The following is a 15388-nucleotide window of genomic DNA, read 5'->3' as shown; positions in this document are numbered from 1 at the left end:
GAGGTCCAGCTCCAAGGACCTTCTGGCAGCTCCCTCCCTGCGAGAAGCGAGGTTACAGGGAACCAGGCAGAGGGCCTTCTCGGTGGTGGCGCCCGCCCTGCGGAACGCCCTCCCAACAGATGTCAAAGAGGAAAACAACTACCAGACTTTTAGAAGACATCTGAAGGCAGCCCTGTTCAGGGAGGCTTTTAATGTTTAATAGATTATTGTGTTTTATTTTTCTGTTGGAAGCCGCCCAGAGTGGCTGGGGAGACCCGGCCAGATGGGCGGGGTATAAATAATAAATTATTATTATTAGTAGTATTATTATTAGTATTATTATTCCCCTTTGCCAGTCTCCATCAGCTAAGGCTGGGGGCATCCTCTTCCCAGGCCCCTGTGGCGTGAGGAGGCACCTCTCTTGGGGGTAGGGTCAGCTCAGAGACCGGGGTGGTGGCTGCAGCTGCCCAGAGGACTGCAGAGCGAACACTCCACAAAGGAGGGTGTTTGAAAAGGGGAGAGGGGCTGCCAGCTCTGCAGGCAAAGGGTGATGTAACTGGGCTCCTGAGCCCCACAGAGGAGCAGCAGAAAGAATGTACAGTGGTACCTTGGTTTTTGAACATCTCCATTGACAAACATTTCAATTTTCGAACACACCTCGGAATTCAAGCTCCGTATTGAGTTTTCCGTATTGAGGTTTCCGTACTGAGTTTTCAGTTTTCGAACGCTTCAGAACTCGAATGGTCTTCCAGAACGGATTTATGTTCAAAAACCGAGGTATCACTGTGGTTGGTCAAGGGAGCCGTGGACTCCTAAAGGTCGAAGACCTCTGCTTTACACAATCTCCTCGCCCCTATTATTGCAAAGCTCAGTTTGAAAATATCCCGGCGATTAAGAAGGCCTTACTCGCCCCTGCCCCATCTCTGTGAAAAGCTGACCCATTTATAGAGATGTCACTCTAGAGCTGGACCTTCAAACACCTCCAGAAATTGGCCAGGAGTCTCTAAAAATTAGTGCATCCTGTTCAAAAGCAAAGGACCATACTGGGATCTCTCCAAGTGTCCTTATTTTCCAGGGACAGTCCTGGATTTACAGAAGCCACCCCAAGTTTCTGATTTGATCCCGGAATGTCTTGCTTTTCCTTAGGACGGTGAGGTTTTTCAGCTATTTTTAAGGATATTTGCCAAAAAACCAACACTCCTGACACGGGTTGCCTTGGACATTTTTACTGATTTTTGGAAATTCCGCCCGGATGCAATTTCTGACGGAAATCCCAGACATATGGCAGCCCTAGTTAAGTTGCAGTTCCTTAAAGCTAGGGCAGTGTTTCTCAACCTTTTATGGGCCACGGCACACTTGTTCCGTGAAAAAAATCACGAGGCACACCACCATTAAAAAAGTTAAAAAATTTAACTCTGTGCCGCCCTATATTATAATTATGACTGTAAGAAACACTTGCCAAATATTGCTTTCCGGCGGGTCAGTGCTGGTTATTGGCGGCCGCCAGGCACGTGACAATGCAAATCGCCCTTCTTGTCGCCGCACGTTGCGGCACACCAGCCAGCGTCTCGCGGCACACTAGTGTGCCGCGGAACAGCAGTTGAGAAACGCTGAGCTAGGGTATCGGAGACTCTGCACAGTTTTGCAGACATATGAGAATGTTGAGGGGGGGGAAACTCTGTGCCCAGCAATGCTTTAGATGCGAGATTGAGGGTGGGGGCCGAAATCTAGGTGCTCTGCACACGCTTGAGTGTGCAACACGAAGACACACCGTGAGTGGCAGAACCAATTATGCAAAAGAGGTCATTACTGGCAAGCGTGCCGGAGGTGCGTGATTTATTCAGGCTGCAGAGTTCAGCTTTCTTCGGAGCACGGCTTCAGTTATGTTAGCACAGGACCTGGATGTTAAAAGCATCGCAAAACATGCAACAGCAAGTAAGTGCAGATTCCTGGCCAGCTGTTCCCTGCGTCTCCTCTTCCTGATAAGCTTCAAGTTTCTTATTTTTCCAACCTTACCTTCAGCGCTGCACATTTCCACATCTGTTTGCAAACTTTTTATTTATTTTTTTAAGTCCCTATGCAAATTCATTGGCATCTTAGGGCAATTTTCTCCTGATAGACACCATTTGGTGTGCAATTTTGCCTAATGCAGTGGCTACCTCGGTTCTCGAACGAATCCATTCCGGAAGCCTGTGCAGCTTCCGAAACGTTTGACAACCAGGATGAGGCTTCCCATTGGTTGTAAACCTTCTTGCACTCAGCAGAAGCCACGTTGCATGTTTGGGTTCTGAAAAATGTTCGAAAGCGGAAGCATTTACTTCCGGGTTTTTGTCGTTCGAGAACCGAAACGCACGAAAACGGAGGCGTTCAGGAACTGAGGTACCACTGTATACATTTCCCCAAAGCAATTTCCCCCTAAAACGACACATTTTTGGCATGTTATTTCCCCCACTAATATGTGCATTTATATATGAACTTGGCTGGAGGACTGCATTGTAAGATGCCGCAAAACAGACTTACCTCGTGCTTTCCTTTCATCCGACAGATGTTGATATCGTGTTGATTCGACCTCCATGTCAGTTTCTATGCAAAGCCCGAGCAACAACAAAAATGGGTCAAAGAAATAGAGAGACAATGATACCTGTGTGGAGGATGCTATAGCCTCTTCCCCTCCACCCCCCAAAACACACTTCTAAACAGTACAGTCGTACCTTGGAAGTCAAACGGAATCTGTTCCGGAAGTCCGTTCGACTTCCAAAACGTTCAGAAACCAAAGTGTGGCTTCCAATTGGCTGTAGGAAGCCCCTGCAGCCAATCGGAAGCCATGGAAGCCCTGCCGGATGTTTGGGTTCCATAGAACGTTTGCAAACCGGAACACTTGCTTCCGGTTTGCGAACGTTCGGGAGCCCAAACGTTTGAGTAACAAGGTGTTCGGGATCCAGGATACGACTGTATAAGATTTACCAACTAAAGTGGTATTCAACTAGGTTTTACTCATCGAGTAGACCCACTGAAATAAATGACTGTGGCACATTCATTTCAACAGTTCTGCTCTCAGTAAAATGTAGTTGATTGCCACCCAAAGGCTGCAACCATAACCCCATTTGCCTAGGAGTAAGTCCCATTGCGGGACCCAGGTGGCGCTGTGGGTTAAACCACAGTCTAGGGCTTGCTGATCAGAAGGTCGGCGGTTCGAATCCCTGCAACGGGGTGAGCTCCCGTTGCTCGGTCCCAGCTCCTGCCCACCTAGCAGTTCGAAAACACATCAAAGTGCAAGTAGATAAATAGGGACCGCTCCGGCGGGAAGGTAAACGGCGTTTCCGTGCGCTGCTCTGGTTCGCCAGAAGCAGCTTTGTCATGCTGGCCACATGACCCGGAAGCTGTCTGCGGACTAACGCCGGCTCCCTCGGCCTATAGAGCGAGATGAGCGCCGCAACCCCAGAGTCGGACACGACTGGACCTGATGGTCAGGGGCCCCTTTACCTTTACCCTTGAGTCCCATTGCATTCAATAGGACTTACTTCTGAGCAAACATGGGTTTCATATGCACTAAAAAAATTCCTTTTGGGGGGGGCTCCCTGGTTCTAGCCTCATAATTTCCTGTTGCATCTTTTCCCTGGGCTCGGTATCCATTTCAAAAATGCCCCCTTTGCTACGCTGCTGAGCTGTGACACCTGCTCTTATTGGGTGTTGTTCTCTACCGTTATATCTCCGTTCTGTTTTACTGAGAAAATCAATAAAAGCCTATTTTAAAATAGCCCAGTCCTGTGAAGATCCATATCCATCTGAGAGGCACTCAACCTCCAAGGGAGCGCTTCTTAGCAGGGTCTTTCGTTTCAAAACACTGGGTTCGATCCAGTGCTTAAAAAAAGAAAAGGAAAAAAAGCTGTTGGTGCTCACCATGACGTAGTTACAGAAAGTGTCGATCTATCATCTATCTATCTATCTATCTATCTATCTATCTATCTATCTATCTATCTATCTATCTTCTATCTATCTATCTATCTAGGTAAAGGGACCCCTGACCATTAGGTCCAGTCGTGACCGACTCTGGGGTTGCGCGCTCATCTTGCATTATTGGCCAAGGGAGCCGGCGTATAGCTTCCAGGTCATGTGGCCAGCATGACAAAGCTGCTTCTGGCAAACCAGAGCAGCACATGGAAATGCCGTTTACCTTCCCGCTGTAGCGGTTCCTATTTATCTACTTGCATTTTGACGTGCTTTCGAACTGCTAGGTTGGCAGGAGCTGGGACCAAGCAACGGGAGCTCACCCCGTCACAGGGATTCGAACCGCCGACCTTCTGATCAGCAAGCCCTAGGCTCAGTGGTTTAACCACAGCGCCTATCTATCATCTATCTATCTATTATCTATCTATCTATCTATCTATCTATCTATCTATCTATCTATCTATCTATCATCTACTGTATCTATCATCTATCTATCTATCTATCTATCTATCTATCTATCTATCATCTATCTATCATCTATCTATCTATCTATCTATCTATCTATCTATCTATCTATCATCTATCTATGGCACTGGTACTGCGTACTTTTGAGTACCCCCCAGAAAAATAGCACTGTATCCAGCCAACATTAGTCCTGTTCAGAGTAGTCCCATTGCAATTAATGGGCCTAAGTTAACCATGCAAATGAATTTCACGGACAAGGGCTACAAAGAGCCTGCACTTTTGAGACTTATCACGTACCTGATGATAGCGCATTTCACTGGCTGAGGCCTCGGGTTCAAGGCTTATGCGGTACAAGTTGTCCCTGAGAAGAAAAGAAAGGGAGGAAAATAAAAGGCAGCCCTGTTTAGGGAAGCTTTTAATGTTTGATGGATTTCTGTATTATTATTATTTTCTTTTTTTTAAATAACATTTTATTAAATTTTCCAATTAATACACATTTAAACATAACAAATAACACCATAACACAGTAACATGTATTTCACTGTGACTTCCCTCCATCCCCTCATAAGGTTTTCTAATCGAAGCTTATCCTGCAGTTTTTTATTTCCTCTTCTTAAATTCAATTCGCAGGATTTACTTCAACCCTGCAAGAGTTTTTAAACTTCTACAGTTTTTTTCCATATAGTCCACATATTTACTCCAGTCTTTTAGGAACTTTGTTTCCCCCTGGTTCCGGATCCCGCTCGTAAGTCTCGCTAATTCAGCATAGTCTATCCTTTTTGTCTGCCACCCTCCAATCGTCGGTAATTCCTGTGTCTTCCATTTTTGGGCTAATAAAGTCCTAGCCGCGGTTGTTGCATATAAAAATATATTTTTATTTTTATATTTTTAGATGGATTTCTGTATTTTAATGTTTTGTTGGAAGCCGCCCAGAGTGGCTGGGGGAACCCGGCCAGATGGGCGGGGTATAAATAATAAATTATTATTATTATTATTATTATTATTATTATTATTATTATTATTATTAAAAATGAAGTCTGAGATATTCCAGGGAGGGAGAAGCAGGCATCGCTTCCTCTCCCATCTTTTAAAAGTCCAGGGCGGGCCAAATTCAAGCTTGCACCATTCGTCAGCTATACTGTAAATAGGAATGCAAACCAGAATTGCCAGGACATAACCCAAGCGTTTCTTGATTTAACGAAAGAGCATTGCGCCCTTAGGGTCTTTTAACCAGACTTTGACCTATAGAGCCTTAAACGGCTTAGGACCACAAGTCTGCAAGGACCGCAGACCCTCCGATGGGTCCCTGTTTTCCAGGGACAGCCCCTGATTTGCAGAAGCCATTTCTGATTTGCTCCTGGGATGTCCCGCTTTTCCTTAGGGCGTTCCTATTTTCATTGGAGAGATGTTGGAGGGTATGGAGTTATGCAACCCCCGAGCCAAGGAGATCAGGAACTATGCAGCGAACTCAAAATGTTCCGTGCTCCATTGCAGCATTGATCCCAAGTTGGATAGGGTGGGGTCTCCAACTGCTCTCCTCTCCTGGAAGCCTTTAAGCCACGGCGCCTGCGTTTCTTTGTTAGTCCCAGCGGAGCAGCTTTCGCTCCGTTTAATTGTGACGAATAAAACTTTAAAGAAGGACCGGCGTACGCAAGATGTATCTGGCCTCCCGCAGCATAAACTACCCACCGTTCCTCTTGCCAGCTTCAGAGGCCACTTAGGAGGCGAATTCTAAACAGCCAAGCCTGCCAACTTAACTGAGACGATTGTGGCAAAAGGAAACCGCTATCGTTTCACCCCGCGGCCTCAACGAAAATCCTCAAGGATATGTTTCCTGGGAATGGGGGAAAAGTGGAAAGAAGGGGGCCGGGGCAGCAGTTGACCTTTCATTAATTTTCTACAAGAATAGCATCTTCTGATTTAGGGTGAAAGTCCTTTGGTTTGGGATCGTAATTCCCCAGCTTTTCCAAATTTGGCAGCACAGTTTTCCAACCCTCAAAACACAAGCAAAGCCCCCAAACCAGTTTTGTTTGGACATGTTACGTTAAATTCCTGTTTACTTACATATTTTGGACTTTGGGCCAGAGAGACACCCCCCGCCCGAGACAGCTCGCAAGAATCAACGCACAAAATCACAAACGATGCCAATTGTTCTTAACCTGAAACTGTTCTTAACCTGAGGTACCACGTTAGCTAATGGGGCCTCCTGCTGCCACCGCACGGCCACTGCACAATTTCTGTCCTCATCCTGAAGCAACGTTCTTAACCCGAGGTACTATTTCTGGGTTAGCGGAGTCTGTAAACTGAAGCGTCTGTAACCTGAAGCATCTGTAACCCGAGGTACCACTATATATGCTTTGCAATCCCTTGTCTTTGCAACAATCAGACAGAAGGGGGTGCCAAACTCTATCTGAGAATACAGTCATGCCTCATGATACGTCTGCTTCATAGAATCATAGAATCATAGAGTTGGAAGAGACCACATGTTGCGTCTTTTCAGGTTACGGATGCGCCAAACCCGGAAACCCTGGAACGGGTTACTTCTGGGTTCGGCGCATCCGTAACCTGCGTGCATGTGCAAAAGCGCTAAATTGTACTTTGAGCATGCACAGAAGCACCGCATTGCATCACGCGCATGTGTAGATGCGGTGTGTCAGGATGCGGCCTTTTCATGTTGCAAATGGGCCGCCGGAACGGATCCCGTTTGCAACATTAGGTACCACTGTACCAGGAATGCACATGGACCATTTTTCACTCGCCCCAACTCTGGTGACTCCAACTGCATTAGCAAAGCAACCGGGTGGGTTAAGCACCTCCTCATGCTACTTCTCTGCTTCAAACTGCTTCAGCTTTGCAGATTTTTGGAGGAGAGCCAAGTCTCCCCATCATCAGGTCAAAAGGCACCCCAAGATCCAGTTTCTCCCTCCCATAACCGCACCCCCCCCCCAAGAAGACCCTTTTTCTGGGCCCAACAATTGCGTCAGCAACTAGGAAAAGGTATCTGCTTGGAAATTCCACATGTCCAGAGCCAAGCTTGGGTAACAGGTTCTGGGTTCGAACGCTCGTAAAACTGGATCCGGGTGTGAGGCGGTGCTAGCAAAGTGCCCCCTGTGCCCCCGGGCATGCTGTGCTAGACTTAGGCTGGCAGCATCAGCCAGAGCAAAATGCGCATTTGGGTGAACTTCATGGCATTCCTCATCCCTCATTTTAATTTCTCCACAAGGCAATACTTTACAAAAAGCTCTGCAGTGCCAACAAATTAACATTGAGGATTCCAGGGAGGCTGGGCATATGAGTGTGTGTGTGTGTGTGTGTGTGTGGAAAGACCTGCCAACTTTGGTTTCTCTCAGTTTTGCATTGTTCAAGTTTTAAGTGGAATCCGTCACATTTCTGCATCTATTTGTGAGTTTTTAAAATTCTCACTGGCATATTACTGCAAATTTCTCCCGATAATGACATTTTCAGACGCAGCTTTGCCTAAGGCGCGCATGATTAGCAAAGCGATGCTCTTTAAGACAATGCCCCACTGTCCATTATTTTCACTAATGCGTACAGGACAGCGACCGTTTTAGCTGCGTCCGATATGCGTGTGTCTCACGCCGAACCCAGAAGTATCCCAAAAATGTCACAACAGCATCCCCAAAAGGGGCAGGGCAGAGGCAGTATGGGGACACAAGGGGATGTTTGCAGGATTTTTCCATGGTGTTTCAAATATCTTTTTCTTCTTTGGTGATCACTTGTAGCCGAGTAAGATTGTCTTCCATAAACATGGTTTTAACAGTGAGTCTGTAAGTGACTGTGGAGGCCAATTCTGGATCCACACGTCCTTCCGCAGTGGGGACATTGGTTTCTGGGAGGGAGTTGATCGTGGTGAGGGTTTGCCAAGCGTGCCTTCCTCTTAGCACATTTCTCCCTTGCGTCCTGAGTTCGAGTGTCTTCAAAGCCCATGACACCTTTGGTAAAGGCTGTTCTCCAATTGGAGTGCTTGCAGGCAAGTGTCTCCCAGTTGTTGGTGTTTATACTACATTTTTAAAGATTTGCCTTGAGACAGTCTTTGAACCTCTTTTGTTGACCACCAGCATCATGTTTTCCATTTTTAAGTTCAGAATAGAGTACGGTAGTTGCTTTGGAAGACAATAATCAGGCATCTGCACAACATGACCAGTCCAACGAAGTTGATGTTGAAGAATCATTGCTTTGACACTGGTGATCTTTGCTTCTTCCCGTACACTGGCATCAGTTCGCCTGTCTTCCCAAGTCTTGTGTAAAATTTTTCGGAGACACCGTTGATGGAATTTTTCAAGGAGTTGGAGATGGCGTTTGTAAGTGGTCCATGTTTCACAAGAACACAGTAAGGTTGGTAGTACAATAGCTTTGTAAACAAGCATTTTGTTTCCCTGCGAATGTCCCGGTCCTCAAACACTCTGCATTTCAATCGGAAGAAAGCCGCACTCTCAGGCGATGCTGGATTTCGGCATCAATGACGACCCTTGTGGAAAGGTTACAAGGGGATGTTTGCAGGATTTTTCCATGGTGTTTCAAATATACATGACTTCACTTAAACGTGCGGCGCCTTGGGACCTAAAATGGGGGGATTGCCCATGCATATTTTTTTCCCCAAAAAATGCCTGCATTACCCCAGAATGTGCATTTTTGAACATATTACTTGGAGGGGAGAACTGCATTGCAACGTTCAGATAAATGCACGCATTGTTTCAGAAAGTGCAAATCCGGTGGGTTCTCCTTTAAACGTGAGCCAAATTGAATTTCTACCTAGACCATGGTTTCCATCAGGGATGGTGCGCCCTAGCATTCGCCCTGTGCTGTCTCTATGAAGGGGAAGCGAGTTTGGACGCCAGAACCGAGTACGTACGAGGGGCCCACGGTTTCCCGCGCACACCCTGAAAGGCGCATCGCCCACCACTTGTGACTGACGGGTCTCCCGGCCTCGGCGGCGCATCCATGCGCTCTGTTTACAAACGGCAGGGTCGCGCTTCATTACCCCACCAACCCCATCTGCTCAGCCCAGACTTTAAAAGTCCCATTAAAACCGCAAATAGATAAAACTTATATACCCAGAACGGGATTTATGATGTGCAAGGCTCTGGGGCGCGGTGGGGGGGAGGGAAAGCAGTGCACTGAAGAGAAATCCATCCACATGTCTGGAGGGGATTTAGCACTTTATGGGGGGGGGGGTGCGGATACCACCCCAAAGCAGCTAAATCTGCTATACATGATGAGCATTCAAGAGCCAGCCAACCCAATAGAAACTACAACTAATCCAGAATGCGGCAACTAGACTGGTGCCTGGGAGTGGCCACCGAGACCATATAACACCTGTCCTGAAAGACCTACATTGGCTCCCAGTACGTTTCCGAGCACAATTTAAAGTGTTGGTGCTGACCTTGAAAGCCCTAAATGGCCTCGGCCCAGTATACCTGAAGGAGCGTCTCCACCCCCATCGTCTGGCCCAGACCCTCAGGTCCAGCTCCAAGGGCCTTCTGGCGGTTCCCTCCCTGCGAGAAGCAAGGTTACAGGGAACCAGGCAGAGGGCCTTCTCAGTGGTGGCGCCAGCCCCATGGAACGCCCTCCCATCAGATGTCATGGGAATAAACAACTATCTGACTTTTAGAAGACATCTCAAGGCAACCCTGTTTAGGGAAGTTTTTAATGTTTGATGTTTTATCACTTTGTAATTCTGTTGGGAGCCACCCAGAGTGCCTGGGGAAACCCAGCCAGATGGGCTGGTTATAAGCAATACATTATTGGAAAGCCCTGCTTTGTCATTTGAATCCATTGGTTTGGATCGTACCCTCTGGAGCAGCAGAAAACGAGCTTGCTCCATGAGCGGTCCAGGACCTCATAGAACCTCAAGGACCGCCTCTCCCCATCTAAACCAACCTGGACCCTGCAAGCATCACCTGAGACCCTTCCTTGTGAGCCAGCTCCATGATTGGTCCATAGGGTGGCAACACGGCAACGGGGCCTTTTCTGTGGTGGCTCCCTGTTTGATGAATGCTTTTTCCAGGAAGGCTTGCCTGGCACCTTCATTTCATATCTTTATCCGTAACCAACCAGGCCTTTAGCTTTCTGCAGCCTTTTAGAAGTTGGCAGGGTTTTAAATACATATTTCTCTTCTCCTTTGATTTGACTGTGGGGTTGTTGTTGTTTTCATTGTTTGTTTGTTTGGTTATAAGCTGCTTTGGGCTTCCCTGGGCAAGGTAAAGCAACTGACAAACACAGGCATTCCCAAACTTCGGCCCTCCAGATGTTTTGGACTACAATTCCCATGATCCCTGACCACTGGTGCTGTTAGCTAGGGATCATGGGAGTTGTAGGCCAAAACATCTGGAGGGCCGCAGTTTGGGGATGCCTGGACAAACAGCAAACAAACAAACAAACAAACTATCCATGTGACAGCTTTTATTTTAATATGGCCATATTAGGGTTGCCATACACCCAGAATTTCCTGGACACAGCAGGTATTCAGCCCATGTCGTTAGTGTAGATTTTGACAAATTTTATTAATAATAGCTCTTCTCTTTTTTTGAGATTTTGCAACTTTGGGCAATCTGCTGCTGTCTGAACCTGACTCCACATCGGCCTCGCCCGAATTTGATGCATAGCCCTAGTCATTGCTTTAGTTTTGGCCACTGTGAGCTTCGCAAAGTGAATATAGCAAAGGTTTCTGCAGAAGCCGGAACGCAGTGCGATGGAAACAGTGCGGTTTGCGGTGAGCGCAGGGCAGGGCAGGGCAGGGCAGAAACCGCCACTTCGCTATGTGCCGCGCGACAAGGCGCTAGGCCTCATTCTGGGAAGGCTGTGCAACTCTGAAATTAGGCAAGGCAGCAGTTTGTGGAGTACGTCGAAATCTATCAGGCAGAGTGCCTTAACCCGGCCTCGCCATTCTTAATTTATCCTGCTTTTTCTGCTGTGCTCTTCCTGTGGATTTCAGGTTGCTATGGCGATGCAGCAGTCCGCAAGCTGAGCTGCACAGCCCGCTTGCTCGGCATTGAGGCAACTCTGCACCCCCTTTGTGTTATGTCTCCGCTCCCACCTCCCTTTGGCTCCTCCAACAAATGTTCGATGCTACTCTTAAAGGCACAGGAGCCTCACATTGCAGCTGGTTAGACCTGCGGGGGTAACCGAGGAGAGAGTGCATTTGAACATGCACAGAGTGCCTTTCCCTTCTCATGGACGGGCCAGCAAATAGGGACATTCCAGGATCAGACCAGAAGCTGGGATAGCTTTCGTAATTCCGGGACTGTCCCTGGAAAATTGGGACGCTAGAAGGGTATTATTCCACCGTAGGCAATTCGTATTGCAACTCTCAGTTTTTCGAAGGGAATAAGTCCCTCCCGCCTTCGCCGGATAACCACACACCCCGTTTCTAAACCATGCACTGAGCTATATGGTCGGGTCGTATGGGGTCACCTGTCTCCTATGTACAAAGTCCTGTTGAATGTCAGCATTCGTTGGATCCTGAGGCGCTCGGCGCCGCCATCTTGGCTGGAAAACCGGCCCATCCCGTTGCCCACGAAGACCGGGTAATGCTTCACATCTGCAGGAAAGCGAGAGAAGGTCAAGGGGAAGTTGGGCAAGGAGGCTCCCCACGACTATTTATGTTTATGTGTTAGCGCATTTAAAGGTGGCCCTTCTGGTGAAACGGGGGCCACAACCACAACATGCAGCCGAAGCACATTCAGCGTGTGTGGCTTCCCTCAAAGGATTCTGGGTGCTATAGTGTGCACCCTCACAGAGCTGTAGTAGCCACCAGGCTTAACATATGACAGTTCCCAGGATTCCTTGGGGGAAGTCATGTGCTTTAAATGTACAGTATGGTGCGGATACCTCCTAGTAATGTGTACGGATACTAAAGAGAAACCAGGGTCAGTAGTTTAATAATAATAATAATAATAATAATAATAATAATAATAATAATAATAGCAGCTATGAATAGACCAGGCATAGGCAAACTCGGCCCTCCAGATGTTTTTGGGACTACAACTCCCATCACCCCTGACCACTGGTCCTGTTAGCTAGGGATGGTGGGAGTTGTAGTCCCAAGACACCTGGAGGGCCGAGTTTGCCTCTGCCTGGAATAGACCCATTGAAATTAATAGACCTCTGAGAAGGACTCACATTGAATGAAACCCACTGTCTACCTAATAAAAACAAAAGCTGTCGGAATACTTAAAAAGTGCCTTTCAGAACAGGCACCTTCACTGACACAAAGGAGGCCCTGTCTCTCATCCATGATACAAATAGAATGGAATGGAATGGAATCTTAGAGTTGCAAGGGACCCCTCAGGCTCATCTAGTCCAACCCCCTTTCGGCACATGCATTCAGAACTCCCGCCCACCCTCCCTCGTTTTAGGGCTTTTTGCGATTGACCTTGCTATGCCGTCGTGTGTCGTCTGTCATTGGGACTGGGGCACGGCAGGAATTTCCCCCACTTGGCAGATTGGCTGTTGCCATTTGGGTTTTGCCTGCCGCGTAGCAAATCGTCACAACTTGTAAGGTTGCGGATGGGCTCTGATTCAGGTGGTAGGGATGGAAGAATGGTCTCGCCATCCCTATGTGAAGGGTATTCCGTGAAAGGAATCTAGGGACTCAAATGGTTTGGTGAGCCCCCGAGAGGGGGTTGTGCCCGTGCCTGAGTCCAGGGGGACATCTGGGTGGCAGACATAGTCTGCTCCCAGCTTTTCGCCTATCCAGGTGTTCACTCTTGGCTGACGTATGCTGCTGCCCTGGGTCAGCGCTGTCTGCAAGAGTGCAGGGAGCTAGTCAAACCAGAGCCTATGCAACCACTCACTTTCTGTAATCAATAAAAGGTAAAGGGACCCCTGACCATTAGGTCCAGTCGTGACCGACTCTGGGGTTGCGCGCTCATCTCGCATTATTGGCCGAGGGAGCCGGCGTATAGCTTCCAGGTCATGTGGCCAGCATGACAAAGCCGCTTCTGGCAAAACAGAGCAGCACATGGAAACACCGTTTACCTTCCCGCTGTAGCGGTTCCTATTTATCTACTTGCATTTTGACGTGCTTTCGAACTGTTAGGTTGGCAGGAGCTGGGACCAAGCAACGGGAGCTCACCCCGTCACAGGGATTCGAACCGCCGACCTTATGATCAGCAAGCCCTAGGCTCAGTGATTTAACCACAGCGCCACCTGGGTCCCTGTAATCAATAAAGTTGTGGCCTAAATCCTGCCAAAAACCAAAACTAAAATTTGAGTCATGTGTGAATTTATTAAGGGGGAGGTCTCTGGGTCTGAACACGCAAAGGACCCCTGGATGGTTAAGTCCAGTCAAAGGCGACTATGGGGTCGCGGTGCTCATCTCGCTTCCAGGCCGAGGGAGCTGGCGTTTATCCGCAGACAGCTTTCTGGGTCATGTGGCCAGCAGGACTAAACCGCTTCTGGCACAACGGGACACCATGACGGAAACCAGAGTGCATGGAAACGCTATTTACCTTCCCACCACGGTGGTACCTATTTATCTACTTGCACTTTTGACGTGCTTTCAAACTGCTAGGTTGGCAAGAGCTGGGACAGAGCAATGGGAGCTCACCCCGTGGGGATGGGATTCGAACCGCCAACCTTCTGATCAGCAAGCCCAAGAGGCTCAGTGGTTTAGACCACAGCGCCACCCACGTTCTAAGGATACCTACACTTAAGCCATGTATTATTTGTTTATTTGTTTGTTGGGTTTGGGGCCTAAGTTGTATATGCACATTTTCCCAAAGCATTTCTCCTCGATATGATGCATTCTTGCAAGCTACACTCACAATTATGTGCATCTGTGTGATTTTATCCTAGGTTTTCCCCTAACTTTTCCTTGCACACATTACTTGGCTGGAGAACTGCACTGCAGAATTCAGAGCGGGGCAGATTTCAAAGGACGGCTGGGTTTGGGTTCTCTGATTGTTCCCCCAAAGTGCAGGTCAGGTGGCCTTTAAACGCTGGCGGAATCGATTTTCCACCCCACTCCGTCTACATCACAGGGCTTTTGTGAAAACAAGACGAGGGGAATACTACACAGCACCTTGATCTCCTGTGAGGCACGATGGGAAAAGACAATCGAAGGGAAGTGTCTAGGCGAGAAATAGAACTGCACACAGTGTTTGGGGAGCAAGGAAGGCCCTCTGGCTTTGACCACTGGCCATAACGGGATGGGAGCCGGACTTCTGTGGCTTCTCTGATGGGTCCCACAGATTCCCCAACCCCTTGGTGAGAATCATAGAATCATAGAGTTGGAGGAGACCACAAGGGCCATCCAGTCCAACCCCCTGCCAAGCAGGAAACACCATCAAAGCATTCTTGACATATGCCTGTCAAGCCTCTGCTTAAAGACCTCCAAAGAAGGAGACTCCACCACACTCCTTGGCAGCAAATTCCACTGCCGAACAGCTCTCACTGTCAGGAAGTTCTTCCTAATGTTTAGGTGGAATCTTCTTTCTTGTAGTTTGAATCCATTGCTCCGTGTCCGCTTCTCTGGAGCAGCAGACAACAACCTTTCTCCCTCCTCTACATGACATCCTTTTATATATTTGAACATGCCTATCATATCACCCCTTAACCTTCTTTTCTCCAGGCTAAACATACCTAACTCCCTAAGCCGTTCCTCATAAGGCATCATTTCCAGGCCTTTGACCATTTTGGTTGCCCTCTTCTGAATGAAAATGAAAAATAATTTTTTGGGGGTGGCAGAGGGAAACGCCAGCCGAGCTCCAGCCTCCTATGGCCACACCCTACCACAGCCTCACTTACAGTTGTCAAGGGCCACACTGATGGGACCAGGCTCTTCGGGGAAGAGTGCGTGAGTTGCCCCCTCCAGTAGGAAAAGTAGGACGAGCGGCAGACAGGTGGGCCTCATCGTCTCCTCTCGGAGCGCCCCTCACACCTGCAGGGGTTCAAGATGACAGAGTAACGTTAAGCCATTAGCCGTGTGCGTTGTGGTCCGTGTTGATGACAACCTGTGGCGCACTGAGCCCCG

The 15388-nt window shown here is 48.2% G+C and overlaps 1 protein-coding gene across 4 annotated transcripts in view; it reads right to left on the bottom strand.

Moving 5' to 3' along the window:
- The window catches only part of SEMA6B (semaphorin 6B), a 189749-nt gene that overhangs the window by 49224 nt on the left and 125137 nt on the right, over positions 1-15388 (bottom strand). For 3 of the 4 annotated variants that reach the window (XM_060275375.2, XM_088672968.1, XM_060275376.2), the window contains exons 2-5: positions 15163-15295; positions 11827-11953; positions 4690-4753; positions 2500-2562 (exon numbers count right to left, since the gene is read on the bottom strand). In XM_060275375.2, coding sequence (XP_060131358.1) covers positions 2500-2562; positions 4690-4753; positions 11827-11953; positions 15163-15268 — 360 coding nt within the window. In that variant the 5' untranslated portion in view covers positions 15269-15295. Of the gene's footprint in view, positions 1-2499; positions 2563-4689; positions 4754-11826; positions 11954-15162; positions 15296-15388 lie in introns of those variants that run through there. The other variant, XM_088672969.1, reaches the window with a different exon arrangement.

The sequence above is a fragment of the Zootoca vivipara genome, chromosome 6 (genome assembly GCF_965207765.1).
Source record: "Zootoca vivipara chromosome 6, rZooViv2.hap1.1, whole genome shotgun sequence".
Taxonomy (NCBI): Eukaryota; Metazoa; Chordata; class Lepidosauria; order Squamata; family Lacertidae; genus Zootoca; species Zootoca vivipara.
Note: the sequence above shows the minus strand (reverse complement) of the source record. Positions and strands in the feature narration are given on the sequence as shown.